At 45.2% G+C, this 20,708-nt stretch overlaps 1 protein-coding gene across 20 annotated transcripts in view; it reads left to right on the forward strand.

Moving 5' to 3' along the window:
* The window catches only part of IDH3A (isocitrate dehydrogenase (NAD(+)) 3 catalytic subunit alpha), an 80,948-nt gene that overhangs the window by 1,731 nt on the left and 58,509 nt on the right, over positions 1–20,708 (forward strand). For 4 of the 20 annotated variants that reach the window (XR_011424939.1, XR_011424940.1, XM_070232707.1 and 1 more), the window contains exon 1: positions 16,656–16,781. The exons of 2 other annotated variants lie outside the window; for them this stretch is intronic. Coding sequence is in view for 6 of the 18 variants with exons in the window: in XM_070232707.1 (XP_070088808.1) it covers positions 16,755–16,781 (27 nt within the window). In the remaining 12 variants the exon portion in view is untranslated. Of the gene's footprint in view, positions 1–8,492; positions 8,744–13,673; positions 13,788–15,289; positions 15,869–16,655; positions 16,782–16,851; positions 17,560–20,708 lie in introns of those variants that run through there. 14 more of the 20 variants (XR_011424935.1, XR_002811443.2, XM_023652532.2 and 11 more) reach the window with 9 other exon arrangements.

Consider the following 20,708-nt stretch of genomic DNA (forward strand, 5'->3'; position numbering starts at 1 on the left):
ACACATGTGATAGGGGCCTCAACCGTGGGAAAGAAGGCAGGATATGTGGGATTTCAGAGAATGTGGAGTCTTAGAACAAAGACAGGCCTTGATAAGATTCTCTCCATCTGTACTTCCCCTTTCTCCCATGTTAGAGTTGGGAACCTGAAACCCTGTCCGAACCATGCAATGACTACTACAAAAGTTCTTCTTCCCACCCTAGATTCCACCTTGCCCACAAACAGGCCAGAATTGTGTGTGTTCAGATCCTGCTCGGGTACATTCTGTTACCACAGCTAACATGCTGTTCATTTGCATACCAGGTGTTCCGGGTAAAAAAGCCAGAACCTCTACAAAGAAGACTGTGTTTTTAGTTCTGGGAGGTCCCTCCTTTTACAGGTGATAAATAGAAGCAACCAACCTGACTAGAAGATTCCCTTAATAAATCCTTGTTGATCGCTATTGCCATCGCCTTAGATAAGGCCCTCTCACTTGAACTATTACAATAATGTTGTGAGGAGGGTGAAGGGAAACAATTCTCATGTTACAGAGGAGAAACTCTGGGCTCAGAGAGCCAAAGGGACTTGCCCAATGCCACGCAGCTAGGAAGGAGAAAAGAAGGCTCTAACCTCATTCTCTGATTCTAAATCATGTGCTTCTGCTGCTCTCAGATGTTGGGTGTGGTTCCTGAGAAAGACAATGTGTGTGTTTTTTTGAAGGGATGGTGGACAGAGGGAGAAGAAAGACATTGATGACCTACTCTGTGCCCGGGGTTGTGCTGGATGCTTTATCATTTACTGATATGATTATTCCATGAATGCCTCTTCAGTCTATAGAGCTTGGTATTATTATCCCATTTCACAGATGAAGAAACAGCCTCAGAGAAGGTGACTTGCCCCAGGTCACACAGCTGGTAATGGGTGGATTTTAATCTGGGTCCTGACTTTCTTGATCACACTGTCTAGGGCAAGGGAACATGTGGTTACCACTGTTTAAAGGGGGCCAACTCCTAGTCAGATAAAACAAGAGAAGGTAGTGACAAGGGATAGTTAGGGGTGTCATGGTGATGCCAGGCATTTTGCAAGTACTCATTAAATGTTAGTTTCATTTCTGACTGACACAATAAACTTGTAGGGAAAATAGGAGGAATAAATACTACAAAATGCCCAAAGAGTAAACACGACAGGAGGTGAAGGGTCTCAGTAGATACAATCAAACATTCGTTTCTTTCCTTCTTTCCGCAGTCCTTCCTCCTTGACTAGTTGCTGTTCTTTGTGATGAAATATCATTGATCTGCAAGTTGTTCTTCTAAGACTTAGAGTCTAAGTTGATCTTGATGGCAGAGATGGAGTGCCCTGGGCCCAAGGGCTGGGCAGGAACATCTCCTAAAGTAACCCTACCTTCTAGCAGACCGGTAGGCCCAGTGAGCCACTCGCCAGAGCTCCACTCAAATCCTTTGCTGTCCCATCTCTAATTTGTATCAGCTTCAAGGCCCCTTCTGAAATGTCCTGCAACTATCTAGCCTCATCTGAGTCTTGTCTGTCTTAGGGGCAGTTCAAACCTCATTCCTCCCTGAAGTCTTATATTTTCTCACAGAGTACTTGACATCTCGGCCTCTCCTTCGACATAGCTGCCATGTATATTTATATACTAGGTCTGCCTCACTCAGTCTCTTTCTCTGTCTCTCTCACCGCCCCCCCGACCCCGCAACTGACCTATATCCTACCACTGAACAGCTTGTCTGGTAATTTTCCTGTATCTCCAGCATTTTGCACATAGATTCTTTTTGTTTTCTCTTTTTCTCCCCAAAGCCCCCCAGTACATAGTTGTATGTTCTAGTTGTAGTTCCCTCCAGTTGTGCTATATGGGACGCCACCTCAACGTGGCTTGATGAGCGGTGCCATGTCCGCACCCAGGATCTGAACTGGCAAAAGCCTGGGCCACTGAACCACTTGGCCAAGGGGCCTGCCCCTAAACATAGATTCTTAGTGAATATTTGATGGGTTAATGAATATACAGCCTGGGGCTGTCTTCTTTGAAGAGAGATTTATTTCCTCTCAAATACTAACATTTAGGAGGACTGGCACCACATCTCATTTGGCTCCATCCCCAGGGTCTAGGACAAGGTTTTAATAAATATTGAATCATCATTCTTTGAAAGAATACATTTTCCTGGACCTGTCCACACACTGAATCAAGTAACTCCCCAAATATTCTGACCTGGAAAAGATTTTCCTACTGGAGAACTGAGTGACCAGGCCCTTTAGTACAGAGCACAGTGAACCCACTCTCTCCCTTCCTGAACGACCCCTTTTGGCCAGTTCTAGACCCTCTCCCAGAAGCTATTCTGGATGTGAGAAGTTCCTAGATGGCCTAGAATGAGACCCCAACCTGATGGTGACTGTCCTGTTGTTGAGGGAGGAGGGGTCAGTCTCCTCCACAAAACTGCTTCTCCTGCAGCCTGCCATGTCTGTCCTTTCAGGTGCCGTTAACATCCTCAAAGCCTTCCTTGATTCCCCTCTTCTCCTCACACCTCACACTCAGCCCATCAGCACAGCCCCTTATATCTAGAATCCAACCACTGTGTAGCATTCGATCACTATCACTGTGGTCCAAGGCCCCCCTCACATCTCTCCTGGATTGTTGTTGTAGTATCTACCATGAAATGACTAAGCCGATTCATTCACAGCTTGGTTCAATTTTGCTGTAGATCTCAGTAATCTCCAGTAATGAGCAGTAGATGAGCAAACCTTGCTCATAAGGATATTGAGGCAAGTGGGCAAGTCTCAGACTGAATTCTACTCCATGGACCATCATTTATTAGCCAGTAGGTCCTCAACTGTTATATAACCTGCTCTGTAAGTTCAGTGAAGGCCCAAATTCCTGTCCTTTTGAGTGTTCCAACAAGTTTCCTTCTTTAAAGATTTAGTCCAAGGCAGAAGCAACAATATTTGAGGAACAAGATTTGGACAACCTTCAGTTTGGGATCAGGTGACTGCATCCTCACTCAGTGGCTTGAACTTGAGAGCAGGTGGACTCCTAAGATCTAGAGACCATCGGAACTCACTAGATTCTTATGCTCTGTCTGTGCAAGGGTAGAGGCCCTTGCACAGCACTTCACACACCTGGAACACTGCTTGTTTGACCAATGGACAATTATTTTGTGCATTCATTTTGCTAATGAACGGATCCTCTGCCACTGGAATGGCATTAATACAATTGAAGCACTGGGCAAGTGTCTCTGGAGTGTGCGCTCCTGGGTTAAGTCCTTATTGCCTGCAGGGCAGCAGTTCTCAAAGTGGTCCCTGTGATCCCTGGGGCCTTTTCTGAGGGTCTGTGAGGTCAGCACCATTAGTATTTTCATGATAATACTGAGACATTATTTGCTTTCTCGCTCTCATTTTCTCACAAATATAGAATGGAATTTTCCATAAGTTACATGTGTAGTATTGCAACAGGTTGAATGAAGAGGCAGATTTGGGAATCCAGCTGTCTTCCATTAAGCCAGGCTTTAAAGACATCGGTAAACATGTAAAACAATGCCACTCTTCTCACTGAATATTTTTTGTCTTCAAAGACATAATTTTTCATAAAAATATGTTAATTAAACTAACATATAGTGGGTTTATTGTTATTTTAAAATTATTTAATACATATTTTAAAAATACCTATGAGATAATGTGCGTTTAGTTTCTAATATGATAAATATTAATAGATATAATTTCTATTAACAAAATTTGAGTCCTCAATTTTTTTTATACGTTCTTTTGTGTGTGTGTGTATGTGTGTGTGTGTGTGTGAGAGGAAGACTGGCCCTGAGCTAACATCTGTGCCCATCTTCCTTTGCTTTATGTGGTATGCTGCCACACTGGGGCTTGACAAGTGGTGCTAGGTCCATGCCCGGGATCTGAACCTGTGAACCCTGGCTGCCAAAGCAGAGCATGTGAACTTAACCACTATGTCACTTGGGCCGGCCCCAAGTCCACAGGTTTTAAGAGTGAAAAATACCCCTGAAACCAAAATGTTTGATAATCATTGCTCTATGGGTCAGCAAACTTCTTCTGTTAAGGGCCAGCTGGGAGATATTTTAGGCTTTGCAGGCCGTATAGTCACTGTCTCTGTTACATCTACTCCCCTCTGCTGTGAGAGCAGCTATATGAGACAAATGGGCATGGATGTGTTCCAATAAAACTTTACTTATTGACAGTGCAATTTGAATTTCATATAATTTTCAAGTGTCACAAAGTATTATTCTTTTGATTTTTATCAACCATTTAAAAATACAAAAACAACTCTTAGTTTGTGGGCTGTCCAAAAACAGGTAGTGGGCCACTGTAATTTCCAACCCCTGTTATAGGGGATTTGAACCAGTAACACACACATATACATCACATTATTTAAACAGAAATCTTTAAAGACAATATAGTAGTTTTCTAATTGTTTCTGCATGTGATGTCTACAGGCTATGCTTGACACAGCAGCCAAACTGATGGTCACATCTTGTCACTCTCTGCTCAAAGCCTCCAGTGACTTATCTCATTCACCATCAGCTCTTATAACCCCCTACATAATATGCTGCCCATCCATCTAACACAACTCCTTCTACTCTTCTCTTCATTCTGCTCTAGCCTGTTCCTTGAAAAAGCCAAGCCCACTTCTTCCTCAGGACTTTTGCATTTGCTATTCCCTCTGTCTGGAACGCCCCTTCTCCCAAATATCCACTTAGCTCATTCAAATGTCTCCTCAAATATTTTTTCTCAGTGAAGCCTTTCTTTTTTATATAACAGTTTTATTGAGATATAATTCATATACCATACAATTCACCCATTTGAAGTATACAATCAGTGGTTTTTTTGTGTGTTTACAGAGTTGAGCAACCCTCATCATGATCAATTATAGAAAATTTTTCATCGCCCCAAAAAGAAACCTCATACACATTAGCAGTCTCTCCTCATTTCTCCCCAACCTCCTCAATCCTCCTCGCCAATCTACTTTCTGTTTCTATATATTCACTTATTCAGGACATTTCATATAAATGGAATAGACAATATGTGCTCTTTAGTGACTGCTTTCATTTAGCATAGTGTTTTTGTTACTGAACCTGAAGTGAGTTCGCTCACCCATTGCGCAGCAAGCCAATCTCTGACACCAGGTATAGTGGAAGAAAGTAGGAATTTTATTATTGCACAGCACTGAGCAAGGAGAAAGGGCAGCTAACGCTGAAATCCCAAACTCCCCAAAAAGCTAAAAGGGAGAGTTTTAGGTAGGGGAGTGGGAGCATATGGCCTTGCTGGTCGGAGCTTTCCCACCAGCCTCTCGTTGGTCTTGGGACTACTTGCAGAGAGGAGGGAGCCCATGACTTTGCTGGTCAGCAGCTTTCCCACCAGCCCGTATCTCTTTGCAGCAAGGAGATAGTAAATCCAGTTGCTTGTCTTTGGCGATGTCTGTCTCCATGGAGGATAGTGGATTCTGGAGCCAGGAAGCCAGGAAGTAAGCAGGGAAAGAGTGTTTTGATTTTAACCCCATCTAAGCTGGGTTTCATGTAGGGAAACTGATATCAGGGTTGGTATCATTCTCAAGATTCATCCATGTTGTAGCATGTTTCAGCACATCATTCTTTTTATGTTTGAATAATATTCTGTCATGTGGATATACCACAACTTATTTATCCATTCATCAATGAATGGATATTTTGAGTGTTTCACTTCTTGGCTATTAGGAGTAAGACTGCTATGTGCATTCATGTACGAGTTTTTGTGTGGACATGTGCTTTAATTTCTCTTGGGTATATATCTAAGGAAAGAACTCCTGGGTTCATGTAGTAACTCTATGTTTAACTTTTCGAGGAAATGCCTAACTTTTTTCCAAAGTGGCTGCACCATTTTACGTTCCCATCAGCAATGTATGAGGGTTCCAATTTCTCCATCCTCTCCGATCCTGGTTATTAGCTGTCTTTTTGATTACAGCCATCCTAGAGTGGGTGAAGTCGTATCTAATAGTGGTTTTGATTTGCATTTTCCTGAAGGCTAATATGAGCAAAGCCTTTCTTGATCACTCTAAGTGGCAACCGCTCCTCCCTACTTCATTTTTCTAAAGCACTTATCATCCCCAACATACCATGTATATTTCACTTGTTTGTTTACTTAGTATCTGTCTCCTCTCAGGGGTAAATTCCAGGAGGGCACAGATTTTTGTCTGTCCTGTGCTCTGCTGTATTCTCAATGCCTATAGAAGATCTGTCCAATGGAAATACAATATAAGACATGTATGTAATGTTAAACTTTCTAGTAGCCACATTAATAATATTTTTATTTAACCAGATATATCTAAAACATTGTAATTTCAACAAGTAGTCAATATAAAAAAATTACTAAGGTGATAATTTATATTCTTTTCTTCACACTAAGTTTTTGGAATCCAGTGTGTATTTTCCACATGGCACATCTTAATTTGAACTTGCCACCTTCCAAGTGCTCAATAGCCGCATGTGGCTAGTGGCTTCAGCACTGAACAAGAAAAGCCTAGAACATTCATTTGATGACTGTATGAATGACTCCTTCTTAGAGACAGTTTGATTGATCACTGCCCTGGGGACTTTCATAAACGTATTTACATGTGGTCTTGCAATTGAAGGTAATCCTGGATTTGTGTTTCCAATCCTGACTTGCTCACTATGACCTTGGGCAAGTCATTGTTCCTCTCTCAGCATCAATTTCTGCAGCTGTGAAATAATCTTATGGTCCCTCCCAAGCCATCAGAATCAGAGAGAGAGATGGGGGTAAAATGGGGTAAAAATGGCACCCCAAATGCCCTAGATCCCCACAATTTTTAGGAGCAGGCTACTTTCACTATCACTTAGAGGAACTCTTAACCATACAGAAACGTTGTTCAGTAAGACCTCTTGGAGAGTCTCAGTGAGCTGAGAGTTTCTATGGCTTAGAGAGGCCCTGGGGTCATGACTTACACAAAAGAAACAAAGGAATCTGTCTAAGAACCCCTGGCGCCTCCCAAGTCCCATCATCGTAACATGAGCTGTCTCCCAGAATTATCTGTGTCGCTGACTGGCTGTGGGTTCCTCAACATCTGGAACCAAATGATCTCATATTCATTTCTGTGTTTGGAGGATTGTTAGGAAGTCTGTGTAGAGAGGACTCTGATTTAGTTCATTTCCCTGCATCTTTCTGATTAACTCAAGAGAATGGGGGATTCAACAGGTCTTTTGCCAATATATTAGCTTCTACTTGGTAAAGCATTTAAGGTGTTATAAGGTGTCACATTAATCATAGAATATTCAGAACCCTCTGTGGGGTGGGAATGGGGACTCAGGTTTGCTGAGATCTTTCTCTGTTGCCCTGGTACCTTCACTGAGAGTGGACATTGTCTCTTTGAAAGTGGTCATGAGTTCCTCTGTCTACCCCAAGGATTGTGGGAGTGAGCTTTCAAGAGTTCACTCTATTAACCTTGCAGACCACAGGCTGGCTTCTCTAGGAGGAGTGCTGGGCTGGGAGTCACATCTGCTTTCAGGGAAGCATTATTACTGTTTATGTAGCTTCTCTGAACTTGATCTGTCGACTTGGATAGACAAAGTAAAGCCAGGTCCTGCAGTGTATGGGAATGGAAGATAAGTCAATTTGATTTGAGCAATACCCCTGGGTTGCATTTCTAGGCCTTACTTCTGACCTGGCTCCAGAGATATTATTCCCAAAACGGACCTCAGGGGAGCAAATCTTTTGCCCAGCGTTCATTAAGCAAAATAATGCACTTATGAGTAAAACACACATTATGTCAGATGGCTCCCCATTACCTCCCCAGGACAGAGTCCAAACTGCTTCCTGTGACAGGAGTGTGAGCATCTGGACCTTCCCTGCCTCTTCCTCCAGCCTCTTCCTTCCTGGCCATTTGTGCTCTAGCCTTTGTATTTCCCCACTAACCACATGGATTATCATCCATCTCCAGCCTTTGCTGATGCTGTCCCTCTGCCTAGCACCCCTTCTTCCCGTCTTTCTGTCTGAAAAATGGGCCTCCCTTAAGTCTTGTCTGCTTGTAGTAATCTCTGCCTGCTTCAAATCCCAGGATACTCTGTCTCCTCTCCCCTAGTTCCTGAGGCACCCCAGGCTTGGAGTACCCACAGACCCTGGAATCCATATCACAGCACACGTTACACCAGGTTGGGATCAACTGTTTGAATATTGGCCCTCTAGACCAATGTTCTGAATGGAATTCCTGTTCCCCAAGGAATACTTCGAAGTGAATGGGGTGTTCAGTGGATGCAGTGACAGGAGGGTGCTGCTTCCTTTTAGTGGATGGGGTTGGGAATGCTGGATGTCCTGCAATGCTGGGACAGTTCTGCCCCACAGAGAATGTCCCATGTCCCATGGGACTTTGAGAAGTACCACCAGATACTCCTGTAGGTAACATACCTGTTTGTAGTGATCTGACCTTGGAAACTAACTATTTCACACATAAACTTGGTATTTTTGGGGCATGGTTTTAAAATATGCTGAATTTTCCAGGAATGCAACTACTACGTAAATCAAAGGAAGACTGAACTTTGCTTTGTTCAGAGCTTCAGCAAGAATTGATGACCATTTTGGAAAATCACGTCAGTGGTGGCAACTTGACTCATGATTGAGAAAGGAGAAATCACCCCTGACGCCTGCTGGTATGCTATCTGTTTGACAATTTTGCTTGACCATGGCGAGTCCCCATATGGCACACCTGCATTCGTCTGCATTTATTGATGTCACCATCGCCGTCATCCATGGTATATAAAAACCTACTTTTTTAGCTCTTATTTTCAAATATCAAAAATAAATGAATAGTACCTTACCCCTCTTAAATCCAAACTTCTTTGTTATAAGTAGGTGCAAACATGCGACCACTTCATGATGTCTTCTAGCGTATTAGGTCAGAGCATTTACAGATTGAAACACATGTTATTTTATTAGCATGCTCTTTTTATTTCTCTTTTATATTAGTTATATTATATTGGTTTTGTTTTTTCATTACATGTATAAGTAGGTTATATTATCCATGAGTTTCATTTCAGGATGGCAAAGAGGATATTAAAAACATTTGATATAAAAAGGGGGCATCGGGGCCAGCCCGTGGAAGAGGGGGTAAGTTCACGTGCTCTGCTTTGGCAGCCCGGGGTTCACGGGTTTGGATCCAGGGTGCAGACCTACACACTACTCATCAAGCCATGCTGTGGCAACATGCCACATACAAAACAAATGGAGGAAGACTGGCAAAGATGTTAGCTCAGTGACAATCTTCTTCAAGCAAAAAGAGGAAGATTGGCAACAGATGTTAGCTCAGGGCCAATCTTTCTTACCAAAAAACAAACAAAAAAAAGAATGGGGGCATCATATCTGGCAGTGTTGAGAACCACTCTAAGGTCCAAGGGGGCAGGGACTTCACCTCCGTTGTGTTACTGCTTCCTCCCCTGTGCCTAGCCACAGGCCTAGAATATGGCAGATGCACAGACATTCTTCTTCTTTTTTTTTTTTGCAGGGGACAATTCACCCTAAGCTAACATCTGTTGCCAATCTTCCTCCTTTTGTCCTCCTTTTTCTCCCCCAAAGCCCCAGTGCATAGTTGTATATGGTTCTTCTATGTGAGCCACTGCCATACCATGGCTACTGACAGATGAGAGTGGTGTGGTTCTGCACCCAGGAACTGAACTTGGGCTGCTGAAGTGGGGCATGTCAAACTTAAACCACTAAACTGTCAGGGCTGGCTCCAGAGAATCTTTTTTGAGTGAGCGATGGAAGAGTTGAGGGTGATTCCCTGGTTTAGGTTTGCTGAGATGAGGAACACGGGAGAGAGGGCACTTTAGAGGGAAGAGTGATGAGTTCAGTGAAAGTGTGGAGAGCCCTGGAACTTCCAGGTGGAGGTGCCCAGGGGCACTGTCTCTGCAGCCTGCATTGCTCTCCAAATGCCACTGAAGAGTGGCAAGTGCAGTCAGAGTATCAGTTCATCTGTTTGATCAGTAAACATTGCTGAGTGTCTCCGTGCGTGTGGGATGAACAGACCAGCTGGGGCTGCCTGGGAGAGGCTCACAATACTAGTGTGTGTCTCTTCCTGTGGTTATTTGTGTATCTGCCCAGATCCTCAGAGGGCAGGGGCTCCTCTGAGGTTGGGGATGAAGCTTGATCTCTAGCCCCGACAGATTCAGACCTGGCCTGACAGAGCAATCAGCAGTGATTGCCGGAGGGACCCACACAGAAAAACCTGACTGTGGAAACAAGAGGATTCAGGGCAACTTTCTTTGACCTGAAGTCATTGCAGTGGAGGAAGTAGGAGTAAGTTTGCCCAAGGCCCACCTCTTTCCCACTAGGCTCTGCTGTGCCTTTTGCGAGCCCTGGGGCACGCTCTTGTTTTCTAACTGGGAGGTGTGACAAAGGGAGAAATCACTGGATTGAAGACTTATCCAGTCTTATTGCAGACAGGCATCTTTTCACTCCCCCAGGAAGGGAACAATTCCAGGCTTTCGTGCCATATAGTGCGTGTTGTTTGTGTGCTTTAGGCAACACACATGCTATTAGAAGGTCAATGTATGGGGATGTTTTGGAACACATAATTTTTATTGCACAAGTAACATTTCAGGAACAATAAAAGAAATCAAAGGAAAGTGGATGCTCTTAGCAGCATTATTCATAACAGCCAAAAAGTCGAAACAGTTGAAACGTCCATCAGCTGATGAATGAATAAGTGAAGTGTGGTATATCCACACGATGGGATATAATTTGGCAATAATGAGGAATGAAGTACTGATACAAGCCATGACATGGTATGAGATAATAGGAAATATATATTGGTCTCTGCCCTCGGTTCCTGACACAAGGCTCCTGAAACCCTTGTAAATCCCTAAGTGATATGAGCACTAGGAGCATCTTTTGTTCTAATATTTGACCTTTGATCCCAGTTCCTGACACAGGGCTCCTGAAGCCCTTGTAATTTCCTGGGTGATAGGAGTGTCTTTTGTTCTAATGAGGTGACTCTGGGTGGGCTCCTGCATGGCTCTTGGATGGGAGAGGGTCACCAGAAAGAACAAGCCATGATTAGATCTTGGGATTTTCAGCCCTGCCCCCCATTCTCTTGAGAAGGGAGAAGGGCTGGAAATGGACTTAATGATCAATCATGCCTACAGGATGAAGCCTCCACAAGCATCCCAAAAGTGTGGGGTTCAGAGAGCTTGCAGGTTGGTGAACACATCCATGTACTGGGAGGGTGACACACCCCAACTCCACAGGAACAGAAGCTCCTGTACTCGGGACCCTCCCAGACCTCGCCCTATGTATCTCTTCATCTTGTTGTTCATCTGTATCCTTTATTACATCCTTTAATAAATTGGTAAATGTTGGGGCCGGCCCGGTGGCGCAGCAATTAAGTTCTCACATTCCGCTTCAGAGGCCCAGGGTCCGCTGGTTCGGATCCTGGGTGTGGACATGGCACTACTTGGCAAGCCATGCTGTGGTAGGCGTCCCATATATAAAGTGGAGGAAGATGGGCATGGATGTTAGCTCAGGGCCAGTCTTCCTCAGCAAAAAAAAAAAAAAAGAAGAAGAAGAAGAAGAAGAGGATTGGCAGCAGATGTTAGCTCAGGGCTAATCTTCCTCAAATAAATAAATAGATAAATAAATTGGTAAATGTAAGTAGGTGTTTCCCTGAGTCCTGTGAGCTGCTCTAGCATATTAATCGAACCTGAGGAGGAGGTTGTGGCAACCTCAGATTTATAGCCGATTGGTCAGAAGTGCAGGTGACAACTTGGACTTGTGATTGTTGTCTTAACTGTGGGAGGGAACAGTCTAGTGGGACCGAACGCTTAACCTGTGGGATCTGACACTATCTCCAGGTAGATAGTGTCAGAATTGAGTTAAATTGTAGGACACCCAGCTGGTGTCACAGAGAATTGCTTGGGGGGAATTGAATTGGTGGGGAAAAATCTCTACACATTTGGTGACCAGAAGTGTTGTGAATGTGGCAGTAGGAAACAGGATGAAAAGAACTGAGGTTTTTCCAACACACATGGATAAGTCTTGAAAATATGACTTAATTTCTAAGAGAAAGAAGCCAGTCACAAAAGAGCACAAATTGTATAACTCCATTTATATGACATGCCCAGTGTAGGCAAATACATAGAGACATGAAGTAGATTGGTGGCGGCCAGGGATAGGGGTGGGGAGCGGGGGATGAGGAGTGGCTGAGGGAGCAAGCCATTTGGAAGAGCATTCCAGGCTTTAGGAACAGCAAGGGCAAAGGCCCTGAGGTGGGAGGAAGTGTGACCTAACGAAAAACAGCAAGGAGGCAGGTGTACCTGGAAAAGAGTGGTGAAGGGGACAATGGTGGGAGATGAGGAAAGAGAGGCGGTAGCAAGACCAGACTATTTAGGGCCTTATGGGCCCCTGTCAGAGCGTTGACTTTTGCTTGGAGAGAGCTAGGGTTTCACTGGCTGTTTGAGCAGAGGAGGGGTATTTGTCCTATGCTTTCAACAGGATCCTGAGGGCAGGAAATGGGTGGTGGGCAAGGGTGAAGCAGGGAGGTCAGTTTGGAGACTACTGCATCGGTTCAAGCGGGAGATAACTCTGGCTCGGACCAGGGTGGGAGTGGTGGAGGTGAGGAGAAGAGTCCAATTCTGGATTTATTTTGAAAAATAGAGCTGACCTTCAAGTCTTTTGGCCTGAGCAACTGGAAGACTGGAGTTGGATTTTATTGAGTAAAGGAAGACTGTGTGAGGGCACAGGTTCCTTGCTAGTTTTTGCTCACATACAGGAAGAAGTGAGAGCAGAGCATAGGAGATATTTTAAATGTTGATATTTTTTTCTTATACTTACAAAGAGTTTTCATTACGATTGCTTGTGAGGGCTGTGTGGCGTCCCATTCAATTCATTTTCCCTAAATTACATAACCATTTCTTCGGTTAATCATCTAAACTGGTTTTGTTTTAATTTAAAAAATTATAGATAATCTTATAATGAATATCTTTGTGCTAATGGCTTTGTCTTTGTGGATTTTTTTGAAAGGATTAATTCTCAGGAATGGATTTACTAGGTGAAAGGGCAAGAACACAGTAGCTCTTGAGACGCATTGCTAAATCGTTTTCCAAAAAGATTGTGGCAACGTATAAGGCCAGCCAAAACTTAGAGTGTAGCAATTTCACCATAAATTAGATCGTATAGGACACTAGCATTTTAATACTTTCTAATAAAAAGGGGTAAAAAAGTTTCTAATTTTTAAAATTTTTGCATGCATTTGATTATAGTTAAAGTTGGACTTTATTATAAAAACACTTTTTTTAAAGTCTATTTAAGTGTGCTTTATTTATTTAATTTAATTTTACTTTTTTTAGGAAGATTAGTCCTGAGCTAACATCTGCTGCCAATCTTCCTCTTTTTGCTGAGGAAGACTGGCCCTGAGCTAACATCCTTGCCCATCTTCCTCTACTTTATATGTGGGACGCCTACCACAGCATGGCTTTTGCCAAGTGGTGCCATGTCCCCACCTGGGATCCAAACCAGCAAACCCCATGCCAGTGAAGAGAAACGTGAAATTAACCACTGTGCTACTGGACCGGCCCTATTTATTTTTTTTAAAGATTGGCACCTGAGCTAACACCTGTTGCCAATCTTACCTTTTTTTCTTCCCTCTTCTTCTTCTCTCCAAAGCTCCCCAGTAATAGTTGTATATTCTAGTTGTAGGTCCTTCTAGTTGTGGCATGTGGGATGCTGCCTCAGCATGGCTTGATGAGTGGTGCCATGTCCACACCCAGGATCCGAACTAGCGACCCCCTGGGCTACCGAAGCAGAGTGAGTGAACTTAACTACTTGGTGACCGGGCTGGCCCCAAGGTTGGACATCTTTGAAGTTTCTTTATCGTGTTTCTTTGGCTGTGAACTAATTGTTCAGGTCCTTTGCCCATTTATTTACTAAAGTCCTAATATTTAGGAAAATACAGAAATTCTGTTGAAATAAATTTGTGTTCCTTTCATAAAAAATAAAAAGAAGCATTTAGTATGTCAATAAGTATACTTTATTTAGCTGATTTATTAATTTAAAAATTGCCATCTTGATTAAAAAATTTTCTTAGAGTGAAGCACACCTGGTTTTGGTACTGCTGTAGTAACAAATAAGGGCACACCTAGATCCTTCTCCTGAGTTGCAATGTTTTCCCATTATCTGGTCCAAACATACCTTGCTGATCGTATCTCTGGACACCACAAAGTTCAAGGGACAGGCTAAAGGGGCTTGTCCTGAGGAGAGTGACCTGCATGTTGGAGGAACTCTGGAACATGTGTGAGGAGTAGTGACTGGGAGTTCTGGAGCCTAAGGGCTGACTCAGGGAGCAGGTCCCAGCTGAGAGCGAGGGAGCTTTCTGTCTCTCTGACACCCCTCCAGCTGCTCAGGAGGCACGGAGCCCCTTGTTGTGGGAGCTGGACTGTGAAACTTGTGAGGTTCCTTTCAGTCTCCAGAATCGGAGCTTCTGAGGGTTCCACACTTTCCTGCCTGGAAGTCTTTGCTGGCACTGTTCCCTTCTCATGGCCTCAACTCAGGCTGCTGACATTTTCCCTCTTCAAGGACTGATTCAAATGCCATCTCCATAGTGGAATCTTCCCTAATCAACCCCTCCCTCCAGCCCTTACAGCCCCTGTCGCTGTCTGGATTTCTTCTGTCTCTCCCTCACTGGACTCAGAGTGCAGGGCTGGAGCTTACTCACGTCGTTGTCCTCACAGTGCCCTGATAGGGACTGTGCTTGGGAAGCCTTTGTGGAACTGGTTGGCTCCTCAGAGGAAACTTAGCAATTAGAAGAACTGCCTTAGTAATTAGGAGGCTTCCTAGTATAATGCCGGCATCATTGCTTACTAGCTGTTTCTCAGTTTCCTCATAGAGTTATTATGAAGATTAAATGGAAATTGGAGAAAGTCATTCAACTTTTGTTTTATAATCACCGAGCAGCAAGTACTCTTGATGTGCTAGTCTCTCTTCCAGAAACAAAGACATAAAAGATAGTCTCTGGGCTTGAGGAAGATCTTCTCAGTAGTACACAGCAGAAAATAACATGATAAAGTTCCCAGGAGAGCTGGGAACCAGGTGCCAGGGAGCTCTGAGTAGGGAGAAGGGACACGTGAGCAGGTCTTGGGGGCTTCCCAAAGGAACCAATATCTAAGCTGAGTCTTCAAAAGTGCCTGGAATTTCAACAGGTTGAAAATGGGGCAAGAAGGCATTCAGGCAGAAGGAATGGCATAACCAAAGGCAGAGAAAATATGGGAAGCATTTGGGGGCTAGCCAGAATTCTACTTGGCTGGCACTCCAGGACTTTAGGGCTGGAAGGAGTAACAGGAAATATGGCTGAGAAAAGAGAGTGGTGAGAGGTGAATGCAAGGGAGAGCCAGGAGGTTTTAAAGCCAGGGTGGAACCCTGGTTAGAGCTGTGCCTGAAGGAGAGGACTGTGGGGAGAAACTGGAAGGGGGAGGTTGGTGGGTGAGGGGGCTGTTGCAACAGTCTGGGCATGAGATGGTCAGGCCTGGATGAGGGCAGGGGTGGTGAGGGAGATGAAGGTGAAGAGGACTGTGGAGAACACTTCAGGATGGGCCTCCAGGGCCTGATGAGAAGGCCACGGTGAAGAGGCTGATGGGATTCCTCTATCCTGACAAGGCCACAGACTTTGCTGCAGGTTTATTACTTATCTCATGAAAACCTTTGGCATCGTTTCTCCACCTAATTCATCAGCTCTCTGGGCGGCTGGGTAGCTCCTCTCTGGACAGAACGCTTTCCATGTTGGGGTGAGGGGAGACTTAGTCTAAATCACCCCACCTCCAGGGCACCCAGCTAGGGGCCGAGATCAGTGGAACTTCAGGATTGTGGTTGCTGAGCAGAGGACAAAGAGGAAGGTGAGTAAGGGTGTTATTTCCTGAGGGAAGCCTGCTCTGGCCTCTCTGTTAGATTTGAATCAGGTTCCTGATTTTGCCTTCTCATAGCTCTGTGCACTTTTGCTTCTTGACACTCATCGAGGTTTTAAATTACGTCTTTGTGTGATACTTGAGGTCTGTCTTTCCTACTGGACTGTAAGTCCAAGCACTTAGAACAGTGTCTGGAATCTAGTTGTAGCTCAAAAATATTTGTAGGGCTCTAAAGAGAGAAAGCAGATCAGTAGCTGCCTGGGACCTGGCATGGGAGACGGGATTGAAGGCAAACGCACACAGGAACATTTCCGTATGTTCAAAAACTGGATTCTGGTGATCTGTGCAACTGTTTACATTTACTAAAAATCACTGAACTTACAGTGAGTGAATTTCATGGTATATAAATTATACCTCAATTAAGCTGTTAAAGTAAAAATCCGTGGAATGAGTAAATTATCTATCTGCCTCCACGAGACTGTAGACTCCGTGGGAGAAGCCATATCCCCCAAATCTAGAAGAGTGACGGGCATCTAGTAGGCGCGGAACAAACTTCTTATCTAAACAGTGAATCAACGAACGAAGGAAAAGCGAGAGGAGACTTCCGGGAGATGACGGTCAGGCAGCTCCCAGGTCGCTGCTCCGCGCTCGGCGGCGTCGGACACCGCGAGACTAGCCCGGCGATTGGCCGGCGGAGGCGGTGGGCCCCCAGGGCTGGGGCGGGGAGCGAGCGCGGAGAATCCCTCAGGCGTGCCCGCGGGGGCGGGGCCCTAGGGGCGGGGCCTTGGGGCGGGGCCCGGCGGGGGCGGGCTCCGGGCGCGCGCCGCGCATCTGCGCACTCCTGCCGCCGCTGGGGCCGTGCCGAGGAGGGGGCGCGATGGCCGGGCCCGCGTGGATGTCCAAGGTGAGCGCCGGGCAGGCCGGCGTGGGGCAGGCAGGCGGGCCGCGTGCTGGGCTGGGGCGGGCCCGGATGGGGAAGCGGCGGCGCGCGGCCGCCAGGGACCGTTTGGGCGTCTGTCCCGGTCGCCCGTGCGCCTCACCCGGTGGCCCGCGTGCGATGTGTGGGCAGCCCTGCGCCGGATGGCCCCGCCTGAGGCGGGGACGGCGTCAAGGTCAAGGCGGGGGGCGCTGGGCCTGCTCCTGGCGAGCCCGGGTGCCACCGCCCGCATCCGCCCGGGCCGGAACGCGCGCCTCACGCTGAGCCCGGGAAGGTCACAGGAGCCGTCGGCCCGGCCCCGCCGGCCCGGCCGCTCCCGAGGCTGCGGCCCTGCCCCCGTGCTGTTGGCGCGGAGCGTCCCCCTGGCATGGCCCGGGCCTCCCCCGGGGTCTGCTCGGCCCCTGGCTCCTGACCTCACGGGCTGAGGCTCTCCCAGATGAGGGAATCGCGGGGCCACGCCCCGGGCAGATGGTTGCGCCCCGTGGAGCTCCTTCCAGTCTGCCCTTGCGGCTGTTTCCCCGTCGGAGGACGCGAGGCCCCTTCCACCGGGGCGGTACCACCGGGACCCTCGGCGAGGGAGGCGCCGCGCCTGCCTTTCCCCCTTTGTTGGTGGGAATGCTGCGACCTGAAGAGCTCTCGCTCTCCTTGACAGCTCATGCCGGAGCTGAAAAGGGTTTCCGACCGGCTCTGCGGTTCCTTGGTTCCTCGGGGAGGTTACCTGTGTCTGAAGGCGTAATTGCTCAAGGTCACACGGGAAGTCGGTGTCAGAACTGGGAGAGGAAGCCAGGCGTCGTGGTTCCCAGCTCTCAGTCCCATTCTGCCTGCTCTGTGGCCGAGGTCACACAGCACAGTATAGGCACAGGGAAAAATGGGTCCTCGAGTCTCCTGTTGCTCTTAAAGAGTGCTGGCCTAGAAATCTTCCATAAGCAGTATAATTCTTTTTCTGTAAAATTTGATACTATTTTTCTTCTTTGTGTTGAGTTTAAAGAGGTCCAGATACACTGTTATCTAGTGAAAAGAGCTCTACACTGGAATTCAGGAGTCTTAGGTTTAAATCCTGGCAGTGCCACTGATTGGATGTGTGACCCTAAGGAAATTACTTAACATCTCTGAGCCTTATATGTCCATCTGTGAAATATCTATACTTGCCTCATGAAGTTGTTTAAGGATTAAATCAAGTAATCTGAAAGCACCTAGTACTTGCAGAAGGAACACAAATATCTGAAGCTTTCCTAGCTATCAATATATTTATCTTTCAGTCATCAAGCAGACACTGGTTCTTGGGCATCAATAACTGGGTTTTACTCAGTAACGGGATTCTGCTTTGTTACCCTCTTCACACCTGGGTTTGTGTGTGCTGGTAACTTACGTCACATTTGTTCCTGAAGGTAAAGCAACTTCTGTCTCACTGTCTAAAAAGGAATCAATCCTTTAATCACTGAGCTTACTCAACACCTAATTCATTTTGGTAGGTACAGTAAGCCTTCAGAATGAGGGACTGAAGCAGCCCTGTTGCTAAGGAATGTGCTAGTAAATTTGCTTTGCCTTTAGTGTGGTCTACAAGAAAAAATCCACATGCTAGGTGTTCAGAAAGTCATGGGTTGTGGAATCAGAAGACGAGGTTCTCCTCTGGCTTGGACTCCCTGTGTGACCTTTGGCAATCATTTGACCTCTGTAGGCCCGTTTCTCCCTTTAGGGATTGGAGCAGGTGCTTCAGAGACTTGATGCCCCAGGATGGTGGGGATGCTGAGCTGGATGTGGGTTTCAATCAGAGCAGTTCCTCTATTGGGGTTCCATTTAAGTTTTTATTTGAAAAAAAGGGATCTGTAGCTTAAAATTTTCTTTTCTAAAAAGCTTTATTTAGAGAAAATAGTGGGTTTCTAAAGACCTTTCTGGCTCTAAAGTAGTGTATTTACAGTACAGTATTTACTGTACAATGCGCCAATTCCCCATCAACAGGCATTTATTGAGTGAGTACCTGCCATACCTCCAACACTGTATTTGTTTTTAAGTTGGAGTATGAAGGTGAAAAGGGAGATGAGGAGCTGTGAATTAGGATGGCCCAGAACCTGAAGTCAGAAGTTCAGTCCAGGCTCTCTGAGCTTGGCCTTAGTCTTTTTTTTTTTTTTTTCCAAAGATTTTATTTTTTTCCTTTTTCTCCCCAAAGCCTCCTGGTACATAGTTGTATAATCTTAGTTTTGGGTCCTTCTAGTTGTGGCACGTGGGACACCGCCCCAGTGTGGCCTGATGAGCAGTCCCATGTCCGCGCCCAGGATTCGAACCGACGAAACACTGGGCCGCCTGCAGCGGAACGCGTGAACTTAACCTCTTGGCCACAGGGCTGGCCCCGGCCTTAGTCTTCTTATCTGAAAAGGACCACTAATACCTATCTCTCCAGGTTTTATAGAAATAAAATAATGTAGTATATATGTACAAGTACATTATAAGGTAGATGACCATCTATGCTTTAAGAAATCTTACTTTACTGAAAGTTCTGGGTGATTTTAATGATTCAAATGTAGTACTACCTATTCTAAGGTCATGTAGGAGAGATGACAACCATGGAAGTGACTGGTTGTTAGAGAAAATCAATGCAAATATTAAAGCTGTTTACTGGTGTGGGAACTTGTCAGATAGATGCTTGAGGCTGGCCTCAGTTTTTCCAAAAAATGTTTATTGAGCACCCACTATGAGCCAGCCACTGTTCTAGGCCTGGAGATAAAACAGTGAGCAAAACATAAAAATCTTTGCACTCGTGGATTTACATTTTAAATCAGTCGTTGGCTGGGTCATTTGTCACAAAGACATGGGTATGTTTTGTGTGAATGTCTTTCCCTTCTTTTTGGGGGGTGGAGAGGAGGACTCATGCAAATTTTATAACGTTGCTTGTCACAGAGTAGCTTTTATTTTTATTTTTTAAAATTATTTTACTGAGGTGACATTGGTTTATAACATTGTGTAAATTTCAGGTGTACATTATTATATTTCAGCTTCTGTATAGACTGCATTGTGTTCGCCACCAAAAGTCTAGTTTCTATCTGTCACGATACGTATGAGCCCCTTTACCCCTTTTGCCCTTCCCCAAGCCCCGTCCCTTCTGGTAACCACAAATCTGTTCTCCTTATCTATATGTTTGTTTATCTTCCGCATAGGAGTAAAATCATACAGTATTTGTCCTTCTCTGTCTGACTTATTTCACTTAGCATAATACCCTCAGAGTCTATCCATGTTGTTGCAAATGGGAGGATTTTGTCTTTTTTTTAATGACTGATTAATATTCTATTGTGTGTGTATATATATATATATATATACCACATCTTCTTTATCCATTCATCAGTTGGTGGGCTTCCACATCTTCGCTATTATGAATAATACTACAATGAACATAGGGGTGCATATATCTTTTTGAATTGTTTATTTCATGTTCTTTGGATAAATACCCAGAAGTGGAATAGCTAGATCATATGGTATTCTTTTTTAATTTTTTTCTTTTTTAAAGATTTTATTTTTTTCCTTTTTCTCCCTAAAGCTCCCCCGGTACACAGTTGTATATTCTTTCTTGTGGGTCCTTCTAGTTGTGGCATGTGGGACGCTGCCTCAGCGTGGTTTGATGAGCAGTGCCATGTCCATGCCCAGGATTCGAACCAACGAAACACTGGGCCACCTGCAGTGGAGCGCGCGAACTTAACCAGTCAGCCGCGGGGCCAGCCCCATTCTTTTTTAATTTTTTAAGGAATCTCCGTACTGTTTTCTATAGTAGCTGCACCAGTTTGTATTCCTACCAGCAGTGTATGAGGGTTCTCTTTTCTCCACAACCTCTCCAACACTTGTTATTTCTTGTCTTTAATAATAGCCATTCTGATGTGTGTGAGGTGATATCTCATTGTAGTTCAC

This window comes from Equus caballus, chromosome 1, assembly GCF_041296265.1.
Source record: "Equus caballus isolate H_3958 breed thoroughbred chromosome 1, TB-T2T, whole genome shotgun sequence".
NCBI classification, from domain to species: domain Eukaryota; kingdom Metazoa; phylum Chordata; class Mammalia; order Perissodactyla; family Equidae; genus Equus; species Equus caballus.